The 15677-nt window shown below is 38.5% G+C and overlaps 1 protein-coding gene across 4 annotated transcripts in view; it reads right to left on the bottom strand.

Annotated features, from left to right (window-relative positions):
- DCLK1 (doublecortin like kinase 1) overlaps positions 1–15677 on the bottom strand; it is a 262133-nt gene that overhangs the window by 35252 nt on the left and 211204 nt on the right. For all 4 annotated transcript variants that reach the window (XM_068142850.1, XM_068142858.1, XM_068142840.1 and 1 more), the window contains 4 exons: positions 11231–11288; positions 10350–10469; positions 4858–5004; positions 123–256 (listed from right to left, as the gene is read on the bottom strand). In XM_068142850.1, coding sequence (XP_067998951.1) covers positions 123–256; positions 4858–5004; positions 10350–10469; positions 11231–11288 — 459 coding nt within the window. The remainder of the gene's footprint in view (positions 1–122; positions 257–4857; positions 5005–10349; positions 10470–11230; positions 11289–15677) is intronic.

Below are 15677 nucleotides of genomic sequence, written 5' to 3'. Positions count from 1 at the left end.
GTCATACCCAAGCACAGGGATAATAAAATCATCATTTCAAGAATTCCTGTGTGGTATACTGGTGAGAACATGCTCCTGAGGACTGTGTATACATCAATGAATCATCGCTAGAAGTGATTTACCCAGTTTCAGCAATGATTTCTGGAGCTACATATGTTGGGGTCCCACAGACAGTATACAGAGGTCCATCCACAATTGTTGCTAGGCCAAAGTCTCCTAGCTTCAGGGACTTGCTTCCATCTTGGTGTTCATACACCTAAATCAGGAGGAAAAATCAGGGGTTTAACACAATAACAACAAGGTAATTAGTCTATAATTTAATAACTGCCTGAAACATTCCTTCTAATGTAGTCTTTTTTTCTTCTGCTCACCTACAACATAAATTCAGAGACAACTTGGACAACTTCCTTTGAATGCATTCGAGGTGTTTGGGAAAGACTTATCTTGCTTTCAGGCTAACAAAAGACATATTACTTGCTAGAAGCTTTAGCTTTACCCCAGAAGTAAAGGTCTGATCTTCAAGTGGTGACATTCTTCTGTTAACTCTACTGACAGCCAGTTCTCAGTGTAGGAAGTTTGAGTTTATTCATTTTGCTTGCACAGAACAAAGACTTGCACAGTAATTACAGCTTTTAGATAATATAACACTGACTGCACTGATAGCATAAACAGACTCTTTGTGTATTGAGGATGCAAACCTGGGTGGACTATTTCACCTAGAAACACTGTCCTCTTGGATGACTAAGCACCAGTGTCTTAATGGTATGTCACAGTCATCATCAGTGGATATAGGTAGAGCTGTTCATGAGTACACAGGGAAATACTGCCTTAAAACATCGTCTTTGCAGCAGTAGCATGATCTTTCATAGATTTTTTTTATGGGTGCAAAGGGAGATTAAGATATAGTCACAAGAAAAAAGATAGAAACATTGATAAAAAAAAATACACTATTTTAAAAGCTGGCTCAGTGCAAAAGAAGAACCTCAAACCTGAATTCTTCCCCAAAAATATGTTAAAAAAAAAACAACAAGCCACCCAAAACCTAAAAGGTCTCTAAATGCTAGACTGTGAGTGCTTGTTTAATCCAGTTGCTTCTTTGGGTTCTTGCTTCTCATTTTTAAATTGTTTACGTTGCAATTTAATGCTGTTTACTACAACACCAACTTAAAACATGGGAACAGTCTGCAGGAGGCCTTCTTAAAGTATATGCACCACTTAATTATTTTGCAACCCAAATCAAAGCTCCTTGCAGTCTGGCTCACCAGATAGTGATATCCTGATGATTAGCAGTAACACTGCACAAAAATAGAAGATTTCGCACTTCACAATCAAACCCAAAATATCCCTTAATAACCATCGTGACCAGCTGCTCATGCATCATAAAATACATTTATCTACAACTGCTTGCACAGGAAAATCCTAGATTATTATTTTTTTCCTCAAAAGAATACAACAAATTTTGCAGAGCTGTGGAAAGCAATGAGGTCTCCCCTCAGCCTCCCCCAGGCCCCACTTCCCCCAGCTGCTCCTCACCAGACCTGTTCTCTAGACCCTTCACTGGCTTTGTTGCCCTCTTCTGGACATGCTCCAGCCCCTCAATGTCCTTCTTGGAGTGAGGGGCCCAAAACAGAACCCAGTATTTGAGGTGTGGCCACACCAGTGCCGAGCACAGCAACACGATCACTTCTGTGGTCCTGCTGGTTACATTATTCCTGATGCAGGCCAGGATGCTGCTGGCCTTCTTGGCCACCTGAGAACACTACTAGCTCATGTTCGTTTTTGCAACACATTAATAACCCTGTGTCTTTGCTGCTACATGGAGGTCTCTGTCCTACCTCCATCAAGACTACAGACCAAAGGGCCTTGCAAGCACACCACCCCTCAAATGTTGGTGCAGTTCCCTCAGGCTTATCTCCAGAGAACTTAGATTTTTCCCTTTCTCCCTTCAATGGGCTCTTTCAATGAGCCCAGCCAGCTCTTCTAGCAGGGAGGTTGGACTTGATGATCTCCAGAGGTCCCTTCCAACCCCTACTATTCTTTGATTCTGTGATACAAGGGAAACTTGAATAGTTAACTTGGTGCAAAAGTGAAATCTTGAAGTCCCTCAGTTTATAATAATTAGTTATATTATACAGCCTCACTCTAGTTTTTCCTTTGTTAAATTGAGTCATGTTTAGAAAGAAACCTCTCTGCCCTGAATCCTTACCACCAGGTGATACAGCCTCAAGCAGACATTCAGAACACAAAATTCTTCTCCTTCTCTTATGTTATTTATAATAATACAATTGGATCTTTAAGAGGACCAGCAATTTGATATGGATTCACATTTCTCTGCTAATACACCAGAAAAAAAATAAGATAAGCTTATAGAAAAGCAGTGGAAAAAAAGCAATTATGCTTTTATTAAAAACACAGATTGTTAAATACATCTGGTTCCTGAAACTAAAGAAAGTGCTCTCTGAAATGGCAGTAATAAATCTAATTTCAACAACAGTTTTAATTAAAGGCTAGAAACTAGGGCTTTAAATATTCACTTGCTGAAAAATGTAGAGTGTGCATTCAGACACCAAGAGCTGAATCCAGCCTAATTAGCATCCCATATTCTATTTCATGCGGTTATCTTTTACAAAGCCCTCTCTGAGCTGTGTTAACCTGGAAAATGTTCCTAAGTTCCTTCCTTGAACAGACTGTACCCTGTGTGACTCATATGCCCTAGAATGTAATTATGGAAGAAGCTTGTTTGCAGTGTTTACCAACGAGGAGGGCTTGGGACTGTGCAATTTCTAGTATTTTGCCCCATGTGTTTCCAGGAATTACCTTCCCTAGAAAACTACTTCAATTGACTTGTAAAACTGTAAGAAAGTAACTTTTCCTCACCCTGTTATAACTCCATATAAAAATGAGCCAAATATGAAGCTGTGGTATGTTACTTGCCAGTCAAGGAATGTGGAAGATAATTTAATGCTCATGTTATTCAGAAGAAACACTATATATATGTTCCACTGCATTTAAATACCATTAAAATACTCATGTTATTCAGAAGAAACACTATATATATGTTCCACTGCATTTAAATACCATGGGGCAATTAAAGAAGTGGGGATTAGTGAAAATTATCCGCTATGTAGTGCTTTCACTGTTTTAACTAAGCAATAAAACTGCGTAATTGTACAACACTAATTGAATGCAGCCACACATAATTGTGTGCCACCATATGTATCCCATTACTATAAAGACTGTCAGTATTTTCTAAGCTGCTCTTGTGATCAGTGCAGATGGTAACAGTCAGAGAAGTTGTTCTCCAGGGTTTATTATATGGCTATAAAGACATCCCATGACTTGACAAAATAAACGTGCTAAATAGCAGCAATTATGAAAAATGTTCCAATTAAAGCATGGAGGACAACCTCTAGAGAACAAATAGATGGCAGAAAATCACAAGTATTCAGCATACCCTGAACTCCTGGACAGCTGATGGTTAGGTGGGCATTGCATGCCTTGAGGGTAATAAGGAATATTTAAGCACTTCCAGAAATAACTGATGTTGCACATGGGATGTTGAGACAGGTTCGTACATGCAAAGATTCATCAGCAGGGTCTACAGCTGATGGTATGCATCAGGTCTATGCATGAAAATTAATTTGGGGCAAAGGAAAAAGCAAAGAAAACAAAGGAGGGGAAAGTAAAGCTCTCCTAGGAGCTGGAAAGAGATGCAATGAGGAGGCTCCAGATGACCATCTGCTTCTGGGTGCCCTCTCCAGAGTAGTATGCTCCCCTTCAGTCTCCATATTATTCCTGTAGCAACTTTATAGTTTTTGTCAGGCCCTACTCATCCTCTTTTTTTCCCCTGCTGATGGAGCTCTTAGTGTTGGGACATGTTTGACCAGGGCAAAAGCTGTTTTTAGCAGTTTCTGGAAAATGAGGGTAGGCTACTTCCACACCGTCTGCCACTAGAGGAATCTCAACCATAAAAATCCCACTCCTCAGAAGTTTAATAAGACCTACTTGAGTCAACTTTCCCATAAAACCTCTTCAACGTTAAGTCATGGCAGAGAGCACACAACTTGAGAGAACTGATATAGGTATCTTAAACAGTTTTTGATGCCTGGTACTGGCACATGCCAGAAAATTTGAGAAAACTCAGGGAGCATTGAAATGATCAGAAAATATGTGTCAATTCTCAGAATTTAATTCCTCAGAAGAAAATTGGAGAACACAATTGCTGCACTCAAGAGTGTGAAATTCTTGGAAGGACTAATTGCCAGGATATGTCTTTCATTGTCTTCAGGGGATAGAGTTCATACAGATTCAGTCAGGGAAAGGAAAATTTAGGTTGTGAGTTTGGGAAAGCAGCTTAATAAATATCTGCTATAGAATTATATAGAAGAAGCAACAGGGAAAGGAGGGACAATGAAATCTCTCGCTGGGTGTGCTCTGATGTCCTATGTGATTAGGGCAAAACATTTACACTCACCACATTTGTAAAACTGAGCTGCTGCTAATTACTTAAGTTGCTGCAGAAGTTCAGAATAGTCTACTGAGGGCAGAACAGCTTTGTATTTATGAGAAGCTTGAAATTATACTGCTGCTTACTAAAGGTCACTTCTAGCGATCACTGGGACAACTCTGACGCTGTGTCCTGGGGAACAGTCTAGACATATCAGCTTATATTACTGTTCTTCTTGTAATAGCTGTTATTCTTAGGAGACCTTTAGAATGCTAAGTTTAAAATTAAAAGACTAATGACTTAAAAGACTGAAATCACCTTAGAGCATGTATAGAAGGAGGAAGAAGCACAGACCTTCTCTCATACATTTTCAAGTATTCAACAATAGAGAAAGCTGAATCTTCACTTACCAGTAGATTCTCTGGCTTGATATCTCTGTGGACAATGTTCAGGCTGTGAAGATACTTGATGGCGCTAGCCAGATTGTAAAGCATCCCACTGGCATCCCGCTCTGTGTATTTGTTGGTGGAAGTGATAGCATCAAAAAGATCTCCTCCCTGGAGAAAAACCACCATGGCATATGAGCAACATTGCTTGTGAAATGACTGAAAAATTTAGGGAAGATCAAGAAGCATCATTTACAGAGGAGAAGGAGGGAGCAGCAGCACAGTTTTCTTGCAGCTATAAACTATGGCTATTATGATGACATCCTCCACAATGGCAACTGAACATATCAGTAACTCAGAACCATTTGTCATGGCTTATATGGCTAGCCAAGAGGCCAGAGTCTCTACTGCAAACTGTTCCCACTTGCTGCTGCTTTTGTAACACATCCAGCGCTTGTCAACCTGTGTGTTCAGAGGCCCTGCTGCAAATTTCTGGCTTGTCTACATACTTGTCTGTCATGATGCCATGTACTAACCCTTGTCACTCTTTATAACCACAAACAGGCTGAAATAAAATTTTTGCCCAAAGCCTCATAAAGATAAAGGAACTTTGAGGAAAATTCAAACTGGCTACCTGTCATCACTGCTAGCATCTTTTAAAAGTCCGTTTCCATCTCATAAAACTTTGAAAAGGTGGAGTTTAGTAACCGCATTCTCTACACCCAATATGATGTTTTAGGTAGTTTGATGCTTCTTGTAGCTAATACTGAAGAACTTTCCATAATATATATCAGACAATTATACTGGAAGACACTTAAGAATTAACATTAGGATTTCACCACAGCTACAAATACAGATGGCAAATTGTGCTAATTCATCTAAAAGCTACTTTCAGTGAAAGAAAAATCAGATAAAGAGAAAAAAAAAACAAAACCAAGAAGAAGAAAAGAAGGATAATAAAGTGTAAGTCCTCAAAGCTGAAATGATCTTCACTAAGATCTGAGGCAGCTATGACATTTGGACTGTATTCCCAGAGCTGAGCTGGCAAGTGGAAGAAGAACATGCAAATGCTTGGAGAAAGACACACACACACACACAGAGTTTAAAGAACAGATTTAGGAGGAAGCTTGACAGAGTGGAATTAAAAACAAACATCTTCTGAAAGATACTATTCAAAGGTATTGGTTCTTTTAGCAAAGAAATACCATGAAGAAAACACACACCAACAAAAAAAAAAAAAAAAGAGAGGAGGAAAAGGATAATTCTGCAAAAAACAAAGCAAAATATCTCTGCTGCAGTCAAAACATTAAGGAAAAAAAGCACAATAGATTGTATTTTAAAGAAAAAGTAGGTATTTTCTGGAGGTCACAAAGGAGTCCCTGCTTTGGCAACTCTCATGATCTTATCAACAGACTCAAGTTATTTGTCGGGGTTTCTTCTTAGGGCTATGTTCCACAGTAAATATTGTTTTCACTAAGACAAAGGAGGAGGGGCAAGAAACAAAAAAGGAACTTTTCCAGGAAAAGTAGGAAAAGACAACCACCAAAGGGAGAAGAAGACAAGCACCAAACACTCAAATATGAGAAGACAGATATTAATTGTTTTAAAAATCCAAACTATTAAAATCTTTGAATTGTTGAGGTGCAGCTGAAGTCTTCCAGGGCAGGTTTATTTCCACTGTAGATGTAAAACCTCAGCTTTGGCAACTGCTTGCAGACAAGCCTTGTCAAATCTGGACCACATGAAAACCTCTTGCTCTGGCTGGTGACTGATCAAGATACATCCAGATACACAAGTGTCATGGCAAAGGAAGAATACAAGGCCAGATTAAACCAGAGAGAGGATTAGAGAGAAAAACCAAATATTTGGCAAAAGTACAATCCCATGTACTTCATGGCAGTATCTGATCCCTAAGTATTAGATATCCGCATGCAGCAAAATATGTGGGATGAATAATCTATCTTCCCTAAGATCCTTCCCACAAAGCCCCTGTACCAGCTGCTTTTTTAACATGAGGTAGTAGATTAGAAAAATCTTTGGTCTTATCTAATATGTTCCAGATGCTCCAGAGAAGTGTCAATAACATCAGCAAATGATCTGCCTCCAAAAAAAGAAAGAAGTCTAAAATGAGATATGAGGAGCAAGAAGGAAAGAAGCTGAACCTTAAAAAGAGAAGGGAACATTTTGGCCTAAAGTCAGAATGAAAAGAACAAATGTTACGTGCAAGAGAAACCTAAAGTCAGGAAAAGATAGAGCTTGCAGAGCACATTAACAGATGGTCAAGCCAATCTGAAGCAGAATAGTTTTCTCCATTTAAACTTGACTTAGCAAAGTTTCTTACCAGGTAGTTTCTTACCAGCTAAGAAAATAGAACATATATTTAGACTCTGGCATTCTTTGCATTTAAAAGAGAGGTGATACCCTGGAAAGAGTTAAAAGAGCTGAAAGCTGTATCAGGCAGAATTGTTTTCAGACTTCCCTTTCCCCTGAAGAGCACTTTAACCTGCAAGGTTCTGCTTAGCTGATCCACACAGCAGGTCACTATCATTTATTCAGGCACAAGGGGTGAGTTCAGGATGACATTTCAGTCTTAAATCCCCTGTTCTGGAGTGAAATGGCAACATCTGAATGCAGTTTTTATCATCTGCACACATGAGGAAGTATACTTGGAAGTAGAGTAACCAATTATTTATTTATTACCTTGTTATGTAAATGATATAAACTCTCTTTTCTTCTGCAAAAGTGAAATCATATCCTGGAGCAGTAAAGGAAACTCTGCCATAAATCTTGCTTCTTAAATTGGCCAAACCTCTGTTAGGTTTGACTAACAATTTTGTTTCGCTGTGTAAAAAGGCAACATGCCAGAAATCAGGTCCTTGCTTCCTTTTACAAGCACCACTTGCAATGTGTTTATATTTGTATTTATGAAGTGCTTTTTCTTACACTTTACAAAGCAATGAATGGCCTTTCCGCCACAAGGTGAGGGCAGTATTTGCTGCAGCCACTTATGTCAAACATGTTACTGCCAATTAATTCAGGGTGGTATTAACTGAAACCGTGCTCTGCGGTATCAAGCCTTTTCTCCTTGAATTTCTTTCCTGTCTGTCAGCTTGATTGAAAGTCAGGTCTTCAAAAGTCAGTCAATAACAGATGGTTAATCAATTTTAACAGTGAACACTATGAAATGGTAACAGTCAGCAAGCAACTGGTGAATTAACAATTAATGTCTTTCCAGAAATACCTTCCCTGGTGCCCTTAGAGTATAGCAAGGCTTTTTATCCCAATTAAATATTAAAGAATAGATGTTTGCCTCAAAGAAACAAAGATGACTTCCCAGGATCAGGATATTCCTTCTAAATGTCATCTATTATTCTACATAACAATAAAGAACATTAAAGCAGTGCTCACTAGGCTATCTGGACTACACAGATGTCTATAGAGCCCTTTTATAGCATAACTAAAAACATAAGTATCTTAGTATGTGCAGCAAGTCTGAAGAGTTAAGAAAGAGTGTAAGAAAACAGATCTTTCCAGAAGGCAAATATAATGGATGGTTTTCACAGGCTAGTTATTTTGTTAGGGCTTGTTGGTTCCCCACTCTCTTATTCAGCTGAGTAGGACTTTGATTAAAATCCACCAGAGACTACAGTTTTAACATTTTTCAAGCATGAATAACACAGCAGGTTGCACCCATAAAACCAACTATGTGCTTATGTCTTGGCATGTTAGACAAGGCACAGCTTTTACTTCTTAGCACACCTCATGGGGCCAAGATGAAGCATTTGTCAATGCAGGCTGAAGCTGTAGCTACATTACATTACGATGTTGTGCAAGAGTATTGAGGTACCTTTGAATGAACTCTCACGGATGCTGGGAAAAACCTACAATAGCATAGAACACAAAGTCACATAAAAGAGCAGTAATTATGATTAAAAAATAGATTTAGATGGCTAAAGGCATCTGCTATTTCACACAGCAGCGAGAACACAGCTTGTGTCACCACCACAGGGGAATAATGGAGCAAACCAGAAAGTCTGTCATTCTTCTCACTTTCATATTCCACCTCAGATATTGAGAAGTTCTTTAAGAAACACTTGGACTTGGGATCACCCTGTTGAAGATCTCAATGATGCACCTACATAAGAGCATCCCCTAATCTCCACCTACAACCAAAGCAAAGCAGATAGCAATCCTACTTGCCAAAATTGTTTTCATTCAGGACCTCTGGTGGTGCCTGTTTCTAATTACTGATGCAAAGAATGTCTGCTGAAGGTGACCACGCTTTTAGCTTAAGGTAAGTGGAACTGATGTGACTGCGAGGGTTCCGAGTTCCTGATTTACTCACAAGTGTTGAGCATGCACATATAACAGGCCTGCACACAAATGCTGCTACACAGCTTCATTGTAATCTTTGTCTTTAAACATTCAAAACTGTGGAATTCCCAGGTGTAGACATGATAGGCTACCCCAGGAGAACCTGCTGATGAAGATACAGAAATGGAGATGGCTGCTGGAAAGATCTTCCCACAGAATAACTGAGGAAGGAAGGAGAATTGATAATCCCATTAGTGAATGGGAAAAACAGGTGTATTCTGTTAAAGTAAGCATAGATGACATGATGTCCTCAGTGGTTTTATGTCCCAATTTGTACAATTTACTCAAATGTACTTTTATCACCTTTTATGCACAGTGACATACTTGTGTTTTAGTACCAGAGCCGAGAGCTACATTCATGCTTCTTGCACTGTGCTGTTGACAGTATGGGGGCAAGAGATGAACTGGTCTGAATTTATAATCCAGTTTGAATAAGCAATTCCATCAGTGAGTGAAATAAACACATACAATCTGGAAGTTATTATAATGAAATAAATAGGGTCCCAAATATAAAACACTGCATTTGCAAAGTTACTTTTCAGAGCAGACCCATGCTTTGAATAGCAGGCTTATTCCTTCCACTCCCCTCCCCTCTTCCTCCATCTTAAATGTAAATTATTTTTGAGCAGGGAGGCCTGGCAATGTGTTAATACAAATCAGTGGAAAAAAAAAAAACAGACAGGTAATATTGTTTAAATTGAATATCAGTTCATACAATTCAATAAAATTCTATTCTGTCAAAGAATATTGAATTTTGAAGGCTGGTATTTATGGCTATTTGGACTGAGTTTATTTTCAATTCATCTCAAGGCAGATTCTTTCCCTTAAGATATATATTTTTTTAAAGAGACTTCTCTTGGGGGAGCAAATAAAAGTGGTGATCTCCAGAGTACTGTCCACAGACCACTTCTGATTGTGACCTTCAGAAAGTTAGACAAATAATGGAAATATCTGAAAGTTATAAAACCCAATCTGACAGTGGGTTACACATATTTCAGTAGGGTGCTAGATTACCTTCAGAAACTACCTCCATTCTAAATTGCTCTGTGGTTCCATGATTTTCAGTAGGATTTAGTACAAATGAGATTTCCCACTATGGTTGAAACAATTCTTTATAAGCAGCTTGTCTCCAAAATACCCACCTTTACAAGTTCCATGACAAGGTACAACTCAGTTGGCATGTCCATCTCCTCTATCAGAAGTACAATATTGGGGTGCTTAACTCGTCTTAAAATAGATACTTCATTCTGGATCATGTGTTCCTATCACACAAAATAAAATTTCAATGACTATGGGTTGGTGGGAAAAAGAAATTGACAATAAAAAGGCAGACAGAATTGGAACCTGCATGGATTTTTCAGGGTTTTTTTTTTTTTAAAGTCAACACGTGTTGCCTCCACCAGTATGGAAGGAACATGTCTAGAAACAACATTGGTGTGATAACTAAAAGAACAGAGAGTAGAACAGAAAGAAAGAAATGGAGGGAAAGACATGTTCCTGATGCATAGAAAAGTTAAATATGGAAGCTTCTTCTTTTTTTTTTTTTTTTTTTAAAAAAAAAATCCAATGCAGAATCTTTAGTTTTCAAAATAGGATAGCATTTCAGAGAATCTTTCATTGTAGATATCAAAAGCTAACAGTCACTTGGTATAAAACTGACTATTAGTAGCATTAGTAGCGTCATTATCAGTGTTACAATTACTAGCACTATTTTTCCGATTTCCAGTAACATCTGGAATTAGAGGACGTAATTGCAGGATTGCCCACCCAAAACCAACCAACTGGAGAATCACCACATGCATCTAGAAAGACACACGCATCCTTTTACGTTCGTATTTCAAGAGCCTCCAGAAGGCAGGCAAAGGCGTCCACCCAAAAGATTCTGTCACTTGCCAAGAAGAAGATAAATACCAATAGCTTCCAAAACTGATCTATTTTGAAAACTGATCTTTTTTGGGGGGTGGGGGTGTGGAAATAAAAAAAAAACCTCAACCTTTTGATCTCATGTGAATTTTATACTTACTTTCCCTCTGCATTTACTTTTTTTGATTATTTTCAGCGCATATTCTCTACCAGTTGATCTGAAGGAAAAGAAAAGAAAAAATTGTCTCTTCAATCACATTGACCACTTTTGTCAGTCAAGTTTTTATATATCACTTGAGCACAGTAGGTCTAGGCATGAATTCTATTCAAGAGTTTGTTTCGTCAAGAAATGAAGCTTGGATTTGACTGAAATTGTGAACTTGGGTCAAATTTATTGAATACCCGTGCCTGAGAAAAAAGCATTAAGCATTTTTTTCGGTAAATGAAGACATTTCAATGTTTAAACGAAACCCAACATAAACTTTTTTCCCTCCTTGAATTTTGTAGTGGTAATTGTGGTTTTCTGTAATAGTGTTATATAGTATTTACAGACACAAAGCTTTTCAAAAAGAAATTTTTGTTTTCTGTTATTAAAATACAAGTTAAGGAAAAGACTTTTTTTGGGTAACTAAAATGAAAAGACATTTTTTTGCACATCTACACTCACAACTGCTATGACAAAAAATGGAACTCAGACTTTGGAATAATGTTTTATGCATTCAGCATATATATGATATTTATCAGTGCTAGAGGTGATGCTTATAGAACAGAATATGAAAGGATGCGGATGCAGCATAAAACTATAGAAAGTAAGTTCAGGATGAACACACATTTCCTTTGAAGTATTTTTTTTAAACCATATAATATTTATTTCTACCATATATATCTATATCATATAGAACGCTAACACAGAAGAATAAGAATGTAGCCAAGTAACAGTATCAACTTCCATTTCTTAATTAAGTTACAAAACCAAAAACATGGCTCTAAGGATGACATCAAGGAGCTCTTCTCACAAGCTCTACTTTCACTGTAAGGTTAAACAGAGAGTAGATAATACATAAAAAGCTCTTACTGAAATACTTTCATTTTGTAGTAAGTATCTAAACAGTTCAAAAAGGTCTATTACATTGTCCTTAGGCATATGTTTGGTTAAAAAATATAGACAAACGTAACCTCTCCAGCATATGGGGTGATCTTTTGTTCATTCCTGGTTTAGCAAAACATAGTTAAGCCGATACATTACATTGATATAGAGTAAGTTAAACAGAGAAATGAACGTGCCTAAATGTGTGCACAGTCTGTCAAACAGAACATGCAAAGTGAGTCATAAACTGAAAGCTTTTCATCAGGAAAATGACTGGGCATTTTCATTGGCGTATTTAAGCATGGAGAACTCCTCTGGCAATGACGTCCCACTAGGTATTAATTTAAAGGAAAATGGGGACTTCACAAAAAAGAAAAAAAAGAGTTAGTTTGGTTTGAGTTCCCAAGTCAGCGGGGAGCAAAACCAAGCTGCTTTGAGACATCAAAGAAATCAGACTGGATGATGGTGTTTATGACTTGGAAAAAAGTGCAGCCTAGCTGTTCAAGACTTCAAGCGAATTAAAAACTTCTCATATCTATTTTAATACTGCAGACTCCAGAAATGAGTCACACTCCACTTGGGGTGCCCCTTCTCAGTACTGCTGTTTGGTGCCTACAGTCCCAGATCAGTGAGGGGACAGGCAGAGATATGGACACTATTTTAGTGAAATTGAAGGAGGACGTAGGAGAAGGAACACTAGAAATTAAGATATCTGGGGTTCAAACTGAGACATAAAATGCCTTCTATCAATAGGAGTCTTTTTCAAGATGTTTAGTTTCCCTAGGAATGCTTCCTTTCTGTCATGAGAAAGGAAATTGATGGTTTTTGTTGGCCATGGGAGACTACATATACTCTGAAACACTGGGAAATCTGAGCTAGTGAGGAAATGTCAGAATTGGAAGTATCTGAAAGTTAAAAATGAACACATATAAAACCACCACAGGACAAATTACGTATACAATGGAGCAGATATGTAACGAGCAGATGACAACTCTGACTGCTCTCTGTTTTGATAAAAAGAAAATTAAAGGTAAGAAAATGCAAATCCCTTTCCCTAAAAAGCTGCAGAACCGCAGGCTGTCAGCAGCACTGCAACTTACATGCCCGCCAAAAAATACACACAGCCATGCCAGAAACACACAGTGAAACCAGCACATCACCTCGCACTCAACCCAAACAATAAAAGGTGCCACACAAAGTAGGAAACATGTTATAACTGGATAAAAGTCTGGACCTGTGGCACTACTGCAGGGCAGAGCTAGACCTCTGGTTCATACCAGGGCTCCATGACACGTCCTCTGGCTGTTTTAACCTTCTGCAAAGTTCACTGAGATTTTCATTGCACTGGAGATTTTCATTGCCTCTATCTTTATTATTTTTTATGTGTGCATTAAAATGTATATGTGTGCATGCGTCTGTGTCCCTGGGTGATCACAGATGCACAGAATGGGATTTAAAAGTCTTCACATGAAAATTCTGAAGGTAGTTTTTGTATTCTACTTGGACTGTACATTGTCAGAGGAAAACACCTGTGAATGCACTTAAAGCATCAGTACACATGCGCTGGTCTTCACAGCTATGGAAAAGTATCCATGTGATCAGCAAAGATGTGTAAGAGCCAATTCCTACTTGCTTAACACCTCATGGTGCTATTCCTTTGAAGTCTAATGCACACAGGATTTGTGTGTCAGAAGAAAGTGGGAAAGTCCTCCATCCCAGGTATCACCCCATTAATTCTGACTCTGAAAATGATGGACATATCAGACTTTGAAGTGAGGTGTTTGTTGCTTAGGACTATAAAGAATGTTTTTGAAGGGCTTTTCCACATACTGGCTTAAATTTACCCTCTGAGCCATTAATTTCTGATTCCACACTTGTGATGGCAATGGTACACCACTTTAAAAGTGGAAACTAACAGATATAATTCTATTTTAATTTTCAAACTCTCTCAAAGCACTAATTCTCTGATATAAATGGGATCTATGAAATGGTATAGCTCAGAGGCCGTAAGAGTATGTATCTAGGAAAACCTGAGTGAGCATGCCATTTGAGCGCATTTTCACTGGATTCATTGTATTATTGGATCTTTCTGGGACTAGTGGGACAGACAAGAGGACAGGAAATGGTTTTCATTTGAACTCTCAAAACTGTTGTAATCAGCATTATTTCTAGGTGTGGTGGGACCTATGCTTAATTTTTTCATGTCCTTTCTCTCAGCTTGAGAAAGAGTTGTAAAGCGCACTCTAGGACATTTGCCTGTCTTGTAGCACCATCGGTATTTTCAGCTGAGCGACAGCATATTAAAACCTCAACCTTTTTTAATTTTGACTTGTAAGCTGTTTCTCTCAGTCACTACTTACTTTCTGCTTGTCTTGTTCTCTTTTTTAACACATATATGTTTGTGCCTGTGTTTTTTATCAGTCATGCCTTCTACACCCATTTTGCAGTGCCACCTTGTATTCATATTGTGTTGCTTTCCTTCCTCTAGGTATCCATATCCCCTAGTTTAGTGTTCAGACCTTGGGGTTCGATCTAAACAGCTATCACCTTCCAAATGACCAGCTCCACCATGAACTCACTCTTACTGAGCTTTGGCCAAGTCCTGCAAGCACTCTGTCAGTTGATACAAAATCCAGTCTTCCTTCTTTCCCCAACAGCTGTCTTCTGCCTTGCCAGACTCTTTCAAATGCAGAGTGGGACCTGACTTCTTCCAGAGGGATTCTAGTTTAAAACCAGCCATGCTAATTTATCATCAGCTGCCATGGAATCTAATCTTGACTAGCTCTCTAGGATTTTTATCAGACTCTTACAGGCTAAAGAGCAAAAAAAATTTCTTTGAGCCCAAAGGTGAGGTTGCAGTCTTCTTTAAGAGTCTCATCTCTAGGACATGGTAATAGGGGACATAAAACTTTGGTTCTGGAATTTTGTTATCAGACCTTGACATCTCTTTTGTTCCTTCTTTTCAGCATCACTATATCTCGCAGTTATCTACACTGTTACTATCTAACATGGGCAACCTTATAACCATTTCACATACAAGTACCTTTTGTCTTTTTTACACTGTGTTCTCCTTTTTTTAACAATACTACCAGAGGGCACCTGAAGTTCTGCTTAGAACACTTCTGTATTTGTTCCCTATTTTTCACACTCTTAGTGTTGGTACATTCAGTTCAAACCTGGCTCATGACCTGCTTGACCAGATTTGGAAACTGGCACCTGAGCTAGACAACATGGATGCTTTCAGCAACATCAATGTTTGAGGTGACTTCTCTAATCTGAAGTGGATGTCTAAAACTGGTCTTACAGTGTTTCTGCTCTCGCCTCAACTGCCCTTCAGTAAAGGACACCTAAGAAGCTAGATTTTGACGTCTGCAGTGCAGCCTCCTAAGGTTGGATGGAGATCCTATAATGGCATAGAGTAGGCAAGCAGGAAATGGATGCCTATATAATTAAAGATAACCATGGAAGAGGTTACTTCTCAGTGTCAGATGGCAGAAAAGATGGATCCAAAGTCAGTCCT

Source organism: Melanerpes formicivorus, unplaced genomic scaffold (assembly GCF_026170545.1).
Source record: "Melanerpes formicivorus ecotype bairdi unplaced genomic scaffold, bMelFor1.0.p_v2 SCAF_1, whole genome shotgun sequence".
Lineage (NCBI taxonomy): Eukaryota > Metazoa > Chordata > Aves > Piciformes > Picidae > Melanerpes > Melanerpes formicivorus.
This window is presented reverse-complemented; position numbering and strand designations above follow the sequence as displayed.